The sequence below is a fragment of the Neltuma alba genome, unplaced genomic scaffold (genome assembly GCF_004799145.2).
Source record: "Neltuma alba isolate B1F8T4 unplaced genomic scaffold, ASM479914v2 tig00011902_pilon, whole genome shotgun sequence".
NCBI classification, from domain to species: Eukaryota; Viridiplantae; Streptophyta; class Magnoliopsida; order Fabales; family Fabaceae; genus Neltuma; species Neltuma alba.
Genome location: NW_021636500.1, coordinates 139,047 through 153,379, shown reverse-complemented (window position 1 = coordinate 153,379; position 14,333 = coordinate 139,047). Strand labels below are relative to the sequence as shown.

Here is a 14,333-nt window from a genome sequence, read left to right as displayed (position 1 = left end):
TAGATTTATAGGGAGATACTCTAAAGCTAAAAATAGAAAACTATTAAAACTCCTTCAGTCATCTGGAAGATGCAGATTATACTTGCGTGCCAAACGACGGGCAGTTCCATCAGCCATAACGCTTTCAATTTTCTTCAACTTATCATAGTATCCCTTTAGTGTGGCTGTCTGCTGCTTATGAAGCTCCTCTTCTTCTTGTAGCTGTAGCTATAAAATGAAACCTGCTTTAGAATATTTTGTTTCTCGATCACTATAAATATTTTGCATGCACATTTATAACAGCTATTATCCAGCCACAGGTTAAAGCATCTCTTTGACGTTGTAGAAAGGATACTGCAGGTTTTTGAGATCGTCCAAATGTACGATTTAGTCCTCAGCCAAAAAAACATAAGTTAACCCAATGCCATTAAAAAAGGCATGAACTCTTCAACTCTCATACAGATATGTTTCTCTTTCAATCACATTCTCTCATCAGGGGGAAGATGGGACTAAATGGAACATATTTGGCATTGCATGACATGAGCTAGTGCTGTCCCTTGAATCAAAGGCCAAAGCAACTAAAGATAATAGCAGTCAACACAATGACAGAAGAAGTTGGTGATGCTGGTATCGTGTTTTGACTTTTGAGTACAGTTAGTATGAGTATTAAAGGTTCCTGTAGAATGGGCACCAAATCAACCATTGTATCAAATATTTTTATTTTATTCTAAATTCTCAGGGAACAAGAATACTATGTTTCCAGAAGATTTTGTTAATGTTCGAGAATTCTTTCCATCCTGGAATTTCTACTGCTTCCAATTTAGTACATGAAATTTTATATCATGTCAATTACTCTAAGACTCCCATACATACAACAGAAGGGTTGCGTAAAATTATATATAACTACCCTAAAAATCACATGTTACTTCGCCATCTCCAGTGACAGTTCCCATAAGCTCGAAATTAATTGAAACAATCATCCAGCAGTAATCAGTTATTGATGACAGCTCCATAAACAAAGAAACTAGTTTAAACAAATGGGACACCAGTATAATATATTAGGCGTTGACATAAGAGAGAATTTAGAGAAAAACTAGAAAACTATCCTAAATGTCAATGACATGTGATACGCAAATAATTTGGTAAATAAGAGACTCTTGACATTTACTCCTATAGGCTAATTCTGTCATTGCCTGAATTAGTGAGTTTATAGCAGTAATAAGAACTATAAATATGATAAATTACTGGAATGAACTCACTTCCATGAGGCACGCAGCTTCAGCAGTATGTTTGTGTGTAAGCCGCTTCAGTTCCTGTGCCACCTTAAAATCAGGGTCATCAGGCTTCAACCATTGGCAGTCTATCTTTCTGCCTGGCTTCCTGGGGCGATCATCGAACATTTCCACTTCAGCTTGGCGTGCCCTTACAGGCCTAGGCATCCCACACATCATGAAAGGACGTTGCGATATCAATGATATAACTTCTTTGGCTTTAGAAGCAGAATCCAATTCCACTAATGCACACATTGGCATGTCCCTTGGTTCATTGTAGTTGCAAATAAACTTGACACTTTTGACAGTTGCAAACTGATCAATGCCAGTTCTCAAAACAGACTCAGTAGCCTGTGGTGATAGGTTGTCAAAGTAAATCGTCCGTTCAACCTTCTCTAGGAATGCAGCATATTCTTCTTCTGCCGAAGACCCCATTTATTACAGTGAAAGAACCTGAGAACAATCAAGTTTCAAAGTTAGGGCAATCACAGGCTATGCAGTTCCCAAAGGAAAAGGGAAAAAACAAAAAACCTTTCGAACCAGACAATGGAATTATTTTCTTGACATCCTGTCCCATTAGCAATGCAAGCCATATCAGATACAGGGTAGCTCATAGATGTCCATCAGCAGATTTAGATTTCTCTTTCATTTCTTATCAGCATAAGACATAACAAAATATTAAAATCATGACAGCGTAAAACAATTTATTAATCCAAGACGTGACACGCTATCTGTTACTGTCGAAGTAAAACTGGGCAAGTAAATAAGCAATGGGCAGATCAACCCAACCATATAAGAAAATTGATCTATACAAGAAATCTTCTTCCACTGCTCAATAAATTAAATAAGAACAAGTAACCGTGATATGATTTAAGATTTTATAATCACACTTATATGCACGCACACGAAAGTTGTTTCCACCGTAAACTTCAAAAGTACACGAATCATGGGACACTTGGGGCTCAGTTCCTTTGTTCAAAGTTTGTCTTCAACTTTCCCCCTCCCCTCTCATCTCCAATCATGACACTTGAGCCCGCCTAGTTACTGATTTTATTCTCATGTTTCTAGACATTACATTTTCCCTTTACGTCATAAGTTAAATTTAATAAAACAGGAAGGCCAAAAGAAATGTGACAGACCGTTAATATTTCGATCTCCAATGCCACATACTACACATAAAAAAACTGAACAGCATGGGTCAGACAGCTAGCAGTAATCAACATACAGAATCTCTTTATCCAATTGATGCATTTGTTAATTCTCAGGTGGGCCCAAGTTACACCTTACTGGTAGGTCAATTCAAACAAACCATATTATGCAATAGTCTGGACACATTTAATAGCATCAAGTTATTCAGAGCTACGTGATTTGGTTTTTCCCCTCGAATTCCTTTCACTTGTCACTTGTGGAATTGAACGCATTTTTGTGCTTGGCAACCATCTTCTAACAAAAGATTCTCGTGGGAAAAAATTGCAGTCTATATCATGCGGGACCATTAAGCAATCACAAGAACAGACAAAAAAGAAATAAAAGCAAAACAGTGTGTGAGACTTCTACAGTAAAAATAAGAAAGAACAGACAACGGTGAAACCGAAAAAGACAGTTCCGATTTGGCTGCGACGACGAAGGGGGAAGGGCAAAGCAAACAAATGTAAGAAATGGACAAGAGAAAGCAAAAGACAGCCCCCGGCAGCAGAGAAATCGAAAGAAGAAGCAAGAGAGTGCGAAAGAAGAAAGTGGTTATGGAGAATATGTGTAATGAGCATGCCTTCGGGAAGTAGGGGGTTTGGTCGAGTGGAACAATACCAAATAGAGAAACAAAAACGTTACCGGAAAGCCGCTCGAAGTGACCGTCGTCGCTGAGAGATTTCGCCGGTGGCCGGCAAAGGCAGGCAGCCTCCTACTCCTGTGGAGGTGCGATGGGTCCCTCCAGAATCTTTCTTGCAGTGACGGTTCTTTTTTTGTTTTTTTTAAACTTTTTTTTAATGTCTGTATGTCCTTCAATTTTGGATTTTGTAAATATTAAAAGGGTGAAAATGTATTTGGAACCTAATCCTTTTTTTTGTTTTTTTAACCATCCAGCACCTTCTTTTTTTTTTTGGCATTCAGGATCTTAATCTTACTGATAATTCATTCGTTATTCTAAAAATTATGATTCCAGATGCAACTTAAAAAAAAGATAAATTTATCTACAAAATAAAATTATGGTGCTGAATAAACCTCTACCCATATTAAAAATTCCTAGATATTTTTCTGAAATTTTCAATTCTTCAAAATAATTTTGAATTTAAAAAGATCTTACGAATATATCCAATTTATCTTTATTAAATAAGGTAAAAATAATAAAAATTTGGAAAAATTTTAGAAAAAGAACCCTGAAATTATTATTTCTTAATTGAGGCATCTAAGAGTTAAAAATGAGAGAGGAGAAAGTGATGCCTAATATAATATTTTGCAAATGTATGTAATTTTATTCAATTAGTAAAATTGGCTAACAGTATTAACATATTAAAATTGTAAAGGCTAATAATAGTGCTGACAAAGAAAAATTAGAGGATTTAACGAAGGAAAAAAAGACACTGGCACCAAATTAAAAATTGAAAATATATATATCTGCAAAATGATTTTGCCATTCTAAAATTATTCAATTAAACAATAAGAAAAATTAATGTTTTAATCATTTAACTTTTTTTTGGTTGAGCACAAGATATTCATTGCCAGTACTATTGACTAATCGCCTCATATTGTAGACTTCCTGAGTGGGCTTTAGTGCTAGCCACATAGTCCCTTAACTTTGAACTCATTTATAATTTAATTTCTCAACCACAGTGTGATTCAATTTTTGAATTCTTGACTCGCTTATGATTTAATCTCTTGTCTTTTTGTTTTTTATATTAAGGTTAATATAATCTTTAATCCTTTAAGTTTGTCCTCATTTTGGTTTTAATTCCTTAAAAGGCAAAATAGTCTAAACTTTATTGAATTATAAGGACCAATATTATAAATAAAAAAAATTAAAGGGATCAAAATCTATGGTTTGAAATTTGAAGAATCAAAATTAAAATGAAAGCAAACTTGAGAGACCAAAATAATTTAAATTTGTAGATTATAAACGAGTTCTTATAACTAAGAGGGAGATAGTAATATCCTTATCATTTATAACTACATCTGATGTGGCAAAGAGTGCTTCCATATCAGCTCTACCAAGACTTTTTTTTATACAATTTGAACAAAAGAAAGGGTGGAGACTGGAGAGGATGAACCACAGCAGGGAAAGAAATTGCAGAGAAATGAAATGAATTAGGCAAAGGAAGGGAGAAAGAAATATTTGCTCCTCACACCGTTTAATTTGCTCATCTGCCAATATTTCTTCGCTGCCTCATTTCTTCACTCACCAGAGCTCAATGCTGTAAGCCCGTCCTTCATGTCCATATCTGACTCTTCCACTTCGGTCCGAACACTGGTTCGCACAGTGGCAGCAAAACAGTCTCATAAATTGGGAGCAAAACGGTCCGATTAAAAACATCACTTTTTGTGAGAACCTGGTGTACTTGAAATGTAGATCAATATTTCCGGTATCCACATGAAATCCGATCACATAGATAGAGTCGGATTATTGTTATACAACAAGTACATTTTTTATGAAAGAATGAGAGAATTGGGAGAGAGGAGAGTTGGAGAGGAAAAAACTTCCAAGTCTGTGAAGAGTGTTTCACACCCACGTATACATCATACTTATTCAGTTTTTCTCTTGAAAACTGAACATAAAACCGTTCCCTCTAAAAGACAAAAGGATTTTTTATAAGTAGAACCCTTAGTTAGTCTTTAGTTTATTATATTTTAGACCCCAAATCTTATAAGCTTAAATCTCATCCACCAAGGTTGGATTATGTTAAGTCCAACATATTTAAAGTACATTTTTAGAAAAAGAGTATTAACTATTTAGATTTTATAAAGAAAAAATATACATCCAACACCCTCATCTTATATCTCAAGTACAATCAACATCCAAGTCTTTTTTTTTTTTTTTGTGTATGAGGCACTCTAATCTTATTTTTAGTACATCTAATACCTCAAAAATTAGAATATTGAATATAACTAAAAAATAATATTGAGGTGCTAAATATATTAAAAAAAAATATGATTAGCGAGCTAGATGTACTATAAAAAAAAATCGAAATGTCAGGTAGATATGAAAAATCAGATCATGATATTGAACCTTACCTTTTGTATTTCGTCTTGTAAATTGGGATGCCCAACTCTTGTCAATCTTGCAAGAAGGGAATGAGTGGTATAAGATCACAATTTTCCCTTCTCTTATGTTAATTATGAAAATCATTTAATTAAGTGGTATGCCTTGAACTAACTTTTTCATATTTTTTAAAAACCTTAATTTTTCTTTAAGATGTATTTTTGCTCTTACTTGAAGGAACAAAACGGTTTACAAATAGAAGTTCAGCAAATTCCCCCACACCACCTTTGACTTATTACATTAAATTAATCAAATTATTTTTATTTTTTCCATAGATGATTAATTAACAATTGATCCATCCACACCCGTAAAACACAAAATCCATATCGCCACATTTGTTTGCCAAATAGCATGGCACTTGTGATGGAATATATCCATATCTAGTTGACATTTTATTTGCAAAATTCCATGACTCCTAAAGCAGAAAAAGCACGACAAGCAACCTTGAAGCCTGAAAATCCAGAATTTCTGCAAAGAGACTCAAACTCTTTCTCAGTTCTTTCTCTTCCGTCATGAAGGAACATGAGATTGTCCAAGATTGATACATACTTGGCTTCTTTTGTTGCCCTATTTTCTTCAGGCATTATAAACTCCATCACTATCACCTTCCCTTTTTCTGGTAATGCTTCATGACATTTCTTCAACACCCTTATGCTATTTTCATCTGACCAATTGTGACACACAGCCTGCACATATATAACCATGACATTAATTAAGATTGATATCATAGTTATATTTGATTCAATATATATTACATATATACGATAATTAATTTTAATATATGAAATACTCTCTTCCAGTCCTATTTATTATAGGGCAAGAAGAGTATTTTTTTTGTCTATCTTTAATATAAGTCACTTTATTAATAATATTACATGAATATATAATTTAACTCATAATTTTAGGGCTGTTCACAGGACGGATCGGGATCGGGACAGGCCTGTCCTAGTTCTATCCTGATGAACAGTAATTGGACAACTTTGTTGTCTCGTGTCCCGTCCCGTCCCGGGATGTCCAGATTTTTTTTTTTGAGTTGTTGAGCATAATAAAATCTGATTTTTTTTTTCTAATTGTAGTTTTTTGGACTTAGCTCTTGTAAAAATATCTTTTTGTTTTCTTTTTCATTTCTTTGGGCACCCTTAAACAAAAGCCTAAAATATTATATATAATAGTCATTAAAAACTCTAATAAAAGCTTTGAACACAATAAAAACCTGTTAGAAATTCTAATAATCAATACTCTTAAATTATCAACAAATATAAAAGCTCTAAATAAATAGGTCTATAGTTCTATACAATAGTCTCAAATCTTAAAAAAAAATGATATTATATAAATATGATTAAAAAATTAAAGAATAAAATGGACCGAGACGAGACGATCCCGTTCTATGTCCCATCCTGTCCCAGTCTCTTATTTTGTCCTGTCCCAGTTTGTCCCACTCTAAAAAGTTTCGGGATGGGCCCGTCCCGTCTCAATAAGGCCGAGACCGGAACAGGTCGACCGGGACGGGTCAGTGCTAAACATCCCTACATAATTTATTGTCACCATCATTTTCTTGGATTTTTAAAGTATATATATTAAATAGAGGTAAAGTGTTAAAAAAATATTGAATTCTAAAGAGAAAGGTAATGACAATTAATGTTTTTCTTTGTTTTGCCTTGAGAACAACAGTGATGCGGATGCTCTTGCTAAGAGAGCTCTTAATAGCCCCCAAGTTTTAGGACCTTCCTCCCTTCTGAATTTTCTTAATTTTGTAGTTAGATAGTCCTCTTTGTTTCCGACTTATTTAAAAAAAAAAAGAAGCTTTTCTTTGTTTTGACGAAGTATTATTTCTGGTCTTTAATATAAGAATTAGTTTATGGTTGAAATTGGTCTTAAATATATGATTTTGATTCACTTTGTCTCACATCTTTCTCTCAAAATATCCCTATTAATTGTAAGAGGTTCCCACCAATAGATGATTCTAATCATCTAATGCACATAATTAAAGAGGATAATTTGGAGACCAACACATATTTGTGACAAATAACTAATTTAACTAATTTTCATAAAAATCTTCAAATTAGTTATCTAACTCTTATATTAAGAATAAGAAGCAGTATGTTAAAAGTGCATTATTATTAGTAAGATTGGAAGAGAGGGTGTGGGTAATAGGCTAATAGTATGCTTTAATTCAAAAAGACGACTCGTAAATTACAAATAAGACTTGAAGCTTCAATATAAGATGAAACTAACCTTTAATATGATGGCATCACCTTTTGGAACACTTTCAAACATGTCTCCTCCAACATGCTCAATCCCTTCATAAAATTTGAAATTTTCTTAAAAGTCAGCCATCTCTAGGAAAATTAAAACAGAGCTCGTTCATCATATAGCACCAGTAATAATGACGATGATGTTAAATAAATTGGGGAATTATACATTCCTCTAGGGCCAATTAGGAATTCAATCTTACAAATAGGGCATAGAGAAAAGGGAAAGAGATTAACTCATGCCAAATTAATTTAAAAGTTATATAATAACTACAAATAGTGTTTTTTTAAATAAATTTTATAGATCTCTATATGAAAAAAATCATCTCCACAAAAAATCATGTTTTTCTTTTTCTTGAATATTGAAATTCATTAACGTACCTGGAAGGGATGGTGCATTTTGAATGACTTGGGGCAAGTCAAAATTGACACCCTTAATTGAAGGATACTTAGAGACAATCATTTTAAGGTTTTGACCGGTGCCTCCTCCAACATCAACAAGTGTTGATATTCCCTCAAATCCTTTGTATAATTCCAGGATTCTTCCCATCTCTATGTTGCAAAAGTTGGCCATTGCCTTGTTGAAAGTTTTGTTCCATGTTGGATCACTCTTTGCGTATTCGTACATTGGCATTCCATGAACCTTCTTGAACAAGTCATTATCTTCGTCTATTATCGCATCCTTAAAGTTAAGCCTATATACATAAGCATTATAAGAAGGAATCAATGAACAAGCATCAATGTCAAATTATTTGCTTTGGTCCTAAATATAAGTGGCACATACATTAATTCACACAGATATTAATAAATTTAGTGAAGTTAGTTATTTGTTAAAAAATACTCCATCTGTTCCTTATTATAAGAGACAAATAACCAAATTACGTTGATAAAAAAACAGTTAAAATTAGTTGAGTACAATTAATATGTAAAAAGTATAATGTTTTTTCCAATAATGCCCCCATTAATAAGGAGTGAGAGTATGAGAGAGAACAATTAAATTATTAAAAGAAAGAGAAGTGGGAGGGAGAAAGAGTATGAGTTGGAGACAAAATAAATAGGTGTAAAATAGGAAATCAACACAAAAAAATAGAGATAACTTTTAAGTGTCTCTTATATATGGGAACATGCCATAAACATCAAATGTCTCTTATAATAAGGAATGGAGGGTGTATTTATTAATTTCCCTACAATACCCTTCAATTTTATCATTTATATTAAAAATTATCCCTATAATTAATTATACACATTTGTGGAAGAAAAGAAAAATCAATGTATTATAATTATGACCAAAACATGTTAGAATAATGGAGGTCAGCCGAAGGAGGTAAATTGGGTAATAGTAAATTTTTGCAATTTTAAACTTGAAGTATAAATAAATCAATAACAAAGTTAAGTAGAGAGATAGAAAGTATATATATATTGAATAATTTATGCTAGTTCAGTCTAATCTATGTTATCGATGTGTAAATGTTCGTCATTACATTTTAATAAGAACATTTATCATTTTGTTCATTGAAAAATCAAAACCTATGATTTAAAATTATAGGGAAAAAAATCTTAAATGAGAATAAAGTATAAGGAGCAACATCATATTGACCCGAAAGTAAGTGAATAAGTGAACAGTTTCAGATGCAATAACTCTTCATTTCCTTCATAAATAAACCCTATTTAGATATGAGCTAGAGTGATTCCGGAGAGATTTCAAGACAAACAAACCATATATATGAATCAAACGAAATAAATGAGTTGGTAAAGAGATCTACTGAAGGAATATTTCTCGGTCCTTAATATAAAATATAGTTAACTAATTTAACTAGATTAAGAAAATTAGATAAGTTAGTTAATTATGAGAAATATGACATATTTTTTTTAAAACATCATAATCATCTTTTTTAATATCATTCCTCACTCACTTACTTGATTATGGTTGAAAAAGTATTGATTTAGGAGAAATTGATAAATACAAAAAATAGATCTTATATTTAGAATCAAAATTAACTTAATAATTAGATCACATATTAAGAATCGGAAGAATACTTGCCAAGCTTGTAGGAGTGCAGGATGAGAGAAGATTGGTACGTATCCCAAGGATCCACTCACAAAGTGCCTCCCAATGGAAGAAAGGGCATAGAGTCTCTCAAGGGCACCACCTTCTTCTTCTCCCTTCTCACGAACCCTGAAACTCAGAAGAGAGTGAGAGGCAAGAAGCCTCAAGAGACGATCGATTCTGAAAGCCAAGTCCCGGTGCTGAGATGAGCCTGGGAGCTTCGAAGCCACTTCAGAGGCTGACACGTGTCTTCCTCCTTCCTCAGCAATGATGTCGAACAGGTTGAGCTCAATGGCGGCGTTGAGAGCTGCAGAGAAGATCTGCCCACTGCGAAGAAGAAACGCTGAAAGCACAGACGAATCTACGTCGTCGTCGAGCTCTTCTTTTGGGATCTCATCATCTTCTTTCTCTTTGGAAGCCATTGCTGATTGCCTGCCCTCCCTCTCCCTCTTCTTGCTTCTTTCAGCAAATGAGTGACATTGAAATTTAGCGAAATTTTTAACAGCCAGTCAACCAGTGACTTTGAAAGTTAGCGAAAATTTTCTCTCTCTTGGCTTACCTACCCCACGCCTCCACTCCATTTTTTCGTTGTTTTACGTAATGGTGAGAATAAAGAAGTGAGGGGAAGTGGAGATGATTCCTTCCTGGGCGTGAAGGAGGCGTGGGTGTGCGGGTCCACGGGTTTAAATTATTGAGAGTTAAAATTTAATTTTGTACCAATGTTTTGCTCCCGAATCTAACAAAATATTACTCATTTTGTATAAAATCTAACATTTTTTCAGTCCTTAATATAAGACCTAATTATTGAGTTGATTTTGATTCTAAATATAAGATCTATTTCTCATATTTATTAATTCTTCCTATATTACTCTTATAAATACTCCCTCAGCTATAATCAAGTAGAAGAGGAAGAGACAATATTAAGAAAGATGATTATGGTATTTTAGAAAAAAAATATTTCATATTTTTTATAATTAACTAACTTATCTAACTTTTTTAATCTAATCAAATTAATTAAATAGGTCTTATATTAAGAATCGGAAGAGTAATTAAAAAAAACCTCAAAAAAATGTTTGAGAAAGAACTCAAAATTAAGGGGCAACTTAGATCCCCACTTTTTTTTTTCCTTTTTTTCTTTTTTACTCACCTATCCTAAAGGAATACTCACCTGCCGGCTGACACACCCAAACACAACACACACACACTTCTCTTAAGTCACACGAGGATTTGATGTCCCAAACTCCTCATTAAGAGGGCCATTTGAGCGAAGGCTGATTCATTGAGTGTCATTATATTGGCCTTTAAAGAGTGATATGATAGTGAAATTATTTTTTTGTATTTTATATATAAAGAATATTTAAATAAAAACTAAATCATGATTTTAAAAGTGATTTTACAGTCTACAGAATCAATATGCAAAATAACTTGTCATAATTTATGAAAAAGTACTTTAAAGAATATTCAAATACCCCATAATAAAGGGAACCGCAGAGATGAAGTGTAATAGTTAAAACACCCCATATGTGAGCGTTTAGATTTGCCTCAAAAATATTTTTTAAAAATACTTTTTTACACATTAAAATAAATTTCTTTATATATCTCCATCCAAATACCTCCAATTAATCTCTCTCTCCCCAAGTCTCTTTCCCCACGGCCAGAGACCAGAGTACATCTGGAGCGCATGGACCATGTGCTGACCCACGAGACGGAGTTTGGTTTGGATGTTCATTATTCAGATCCGTGCTTTATTGTTGAGATAAGATCTAATAAGTCGTTTAATTAATTGACAATTTTTTTTGAAAAAAATAATTTTTTGATAAAGTGATATGATAGTTAAATGATTTTCTTATAATTTATATTGCATATGTTAAAACAAAATGTTTTTAAAAAATCTAAAATAAAATAATATCAAATTGAACTGCCTAGGTTAATGACCATGAATTGAGCCGGCATCATCACTTGTTAAAGGGTTAAAAGTCATTTTTGTCTGCGAAGTTTTCACAAAAAGCTATAGTATTTAGAAATTTTTTGGAGCAATATCATCAAGCAAGTGATAAAATCGTAACAATGTCAACCTATTTACACGGAATCCTAATGTTAACCGTTAACTGAGGAAGTTCGCCTCTAAAATGTCACATTAGCAGGTGATGTGACATTTAATAAGCCATCTCATTGCTACCTCATCATCTGAAAAAGCCCTTCAACTGTCTCAAGATGTACAGTGTCATCCTGTCTGCCTTAGCTCCTCCGTCTGCATTATCGGAAACTGCCTCTGCCTCGCTCGCACCATCAACTCCGGTCACCTGGGGTTTAACGAAGATCGAATCACAAAGAGAAGTAGAAGACGACAAAATCAAAGAAGGGGGGAGAGTTAGGAAATCAAGAGGGATTTAGATTCCGTGGCAAAGAATTTTCATGTCCTCTATGCGCCGCATCAGTCCCGCTCCGATTGAGCTCTTAGGACTATGCTCTTCGACATCGTCATTGGTCCTGTGTCAAAGTTGAAGACCAGATCTTGGGTATTATAGAGATGACCTTAGAAACGATGGTAGATTTGCGTGGCTCTGGGTTTATCGCTCGCTATGATTGGGTCTGACCTTGGTGATTCAGTCTCAATGGAAAGGGAACTTGCTCCGATACAGATGGTTCATTGTTGATCTGGGTCTAGTGCTTGCCACTTTTGGGTATTTTTTCTTAGTAATTGAAAGGATTGTGTTGATTTCAAGGGATGAAGCAGATCAAAATCATCATCACCACCTTTACCAAACCCAAAAAAGAAAAAGACACCCAGAATCACCGACCATTGAGATGATTATGAATTTAACATGTGGCATTTTCCATAGCCAACTATTTAATAGTTTTAACAGCATTCTCTTATTTTTCCCTGTTCTGCTCTACCTGATCCATTTATCTTTCTGTTGAATAAGTTTATTACCACATTTAGATGCTTCAGGTGAAACAACTTGAACTATCATCTTTCTTTTCAGATAAACGATTTTTGTTTCTTTTACAACAACATAATTCAGAGATTCAGAACGAGGAGGGAAGAATGCTTAGAACTTGATGGACTAGAGTTTTTGATCTGGGTATTGTGCTTCATTAACAAACTCTTGGTTGTCTGAGCACACCTTTAAAGAAGTTCATAGACTGGATATAGGGAATTACTAAGTCTGACGAGGATAATGATCATGTTGGCGGTGTTTCAAGAAAGATGATGATGATGTGGCAAAGTATCTGGAATAATATGTGTCATACTATCCTGCATGGCAGAACTGGCTTAGCAAAAGTGGGTCAAACTAACATTTGACGGTTAGGGTTGTTAAATTTGGGTGACATTGCTACAATTTTACTACTTAACTACTTCCCGCATGACATTGCTCCAAAAAGAAAAAAATTTAGTATTCCCATAGCTCTTTTGCGAAAACTTGGGCAAAAATGCCATTTAACCCCTTGTTAAACACGGATGCTATAGCCCTTCCCAATATTAATATCATGTGGGAGGAGAGTTCAAGAACTTTATTTTTGGTTGGGATTGAGCCTGAATTCATACCTAAAATTTTTGTTAAAATAAATATACGGATGCTACATTTTATGATGTGTAATCAGTGTGAGTGTATTTGTTTTGGATCCAGTTTTTCCCATCAAATAAATCTTAAACGTCCAAATCAAAATTAAGGGGATATTTGGATGGAAACCAAACCATAATTTTAGAAGTAATTTTACCATATACAAAGTAAATATGTGAGAAATTTGTTTCAATTTGTAGAAAAGTGCTTTTGAAAAGCACTTTTGTATGAATCCAAATGCCCCCTAAATTGTCTAAATTTAATATAGTTTTATATTTATATTTTTAATTGTATAATATTTTAATTTAATAGAGGCAGAATTTAAAATAAAAATAATATTTTAATGGTCATCACATATGGCCATGTGTCCTCTATTCTAAATATTAGCATTTAATAGAATTTAATTATATATTCACATAAAAAAATAAGACACGTGATTATGTGTAGTTGAAGAATTTAATTTGATGAATATAAGAAACTTGACGTAACTATTTTTCTATTTTAATAATCCTTCTATCAAAAATGATTTTTATTTAAAAATGATCAGTTACATTTTTAAAACTAGCTAGATTACTGAAATTATGTTTGGACTACTTATATTGTAGTGATTTTCCTTTTACCATAGTGAATACTCATCAATTATCATTGTGATGAGCACTAAAATCTTCACTGTGTTTGGAATGATTTATAAGTTACTTTAATTTATAGAATATGAGGTAAATATATGAGAGGAATTTTGCCTTAGCGTATATCAAACATATTTATAAGTACTTATTTAAGTGATTCCAATTTGAATGAATTATGAATTTAATTTTCCTTTCATATATTCTTTTAGCTTCTATTCTCTTCAATTCTATTCATAAGCTTCAAATTTGAAGAGAGTTGTGATTCATTTTATAATCTTCAATTCAAATTTGTCTTAGAATTTAATACATTTTTCTAATATTGCCCTTGATTTGTCATTTT

General features: G+C 33.2%; 2 protein-coding genes across 2 annotated transcripts; both read right to left on the bottom strand.

The window, feature by feature from the left end:
* Positions 1-8: 8 nt before the first annotated feature.
* Positions 9-1,685, bottom strand: LOC114719305 (uncharacterized). Its single transcript, XM_028904788.1, has 2 exons — positions 1,239-1,685; positions 9-207 (listed from the first exon to the last, which is right to left on the bottom strand). The coding sequence occupies exons 1-2, from the start codon at positions 1,683-1,685 to the stop codon at positions 55-57; spliced, it is 600 nt and encodes a 199-aa protein (XP_028760621.1). The 3' UTR covers positions 9-54.
* A 4,078-nt stretch (positions 1,686-5,763) lies between these two features.
* Positions 5,764-10,230, bottom strand: LOC114719303 (isoliquiritigenin 2'-O-methyltransferase-like). The gene is made up of 4 exons (XM_028904787.1): positions 9,796-10,230; positions 8,136-8,449; positions 7,738-7,802; positions 5,764-6,188 (listed from the first exon to the last, which is right to left on the bottom strand). The coding sequence occupies exons 1-4, from the start codon at positions 10,221-10,223 to the stop codon at positions 5,895-5,897; spliced, it is 1,101 nt and encodes a 366-aa protein (XP_028760620.1). The 5' UTR covers positions 10,224-10,230; the 3' UTR covers positions 5,764-5,894.
* Positions 10,231-14,333: the final 4,103 nt, after the last annotated feature.

Excerpts from the sequence above, each read along its gene's own strand:
- LOC114719305 (XM_028904788.1), bottom strand. The coding sequence starts at position 1,685 with ATGGGGTCTTCGGCAGAAGAAGAATATGCTGCATTCCTAGAGAAGGTT. Across the intron at positions 208-1,238 it reads AAGCTGCGTGCCTCATGGAA|CTACAGCTACAAGAAGAAGA; the intron begins GTGAGTTCATTC and ends TTCATTTTATAG.
- LOC114719303 (XM_028904787.1), bottom strand. The coding sequence starts at position 10,223 with ATGGCTTCCAAAGAGAAAGAAGATGATGAGATCCCAAAAGAAGAGCTC. Across the intron at positions 8,450-9,795 it reads CCTGCACTCCTACAAGCTTG|GCTTAACTTTAAGGATGCGA; the intron begins GCAAGTATTCTT and ends TTATGTATATAG. Across the intron at positions 6,189-7,737 it reads GTGATGCCATCATATTAAAG|GCTGTGTGTCACAATTGGTC; the intron begins GTTAGTTTCATC and ends ATATATGTGCAG.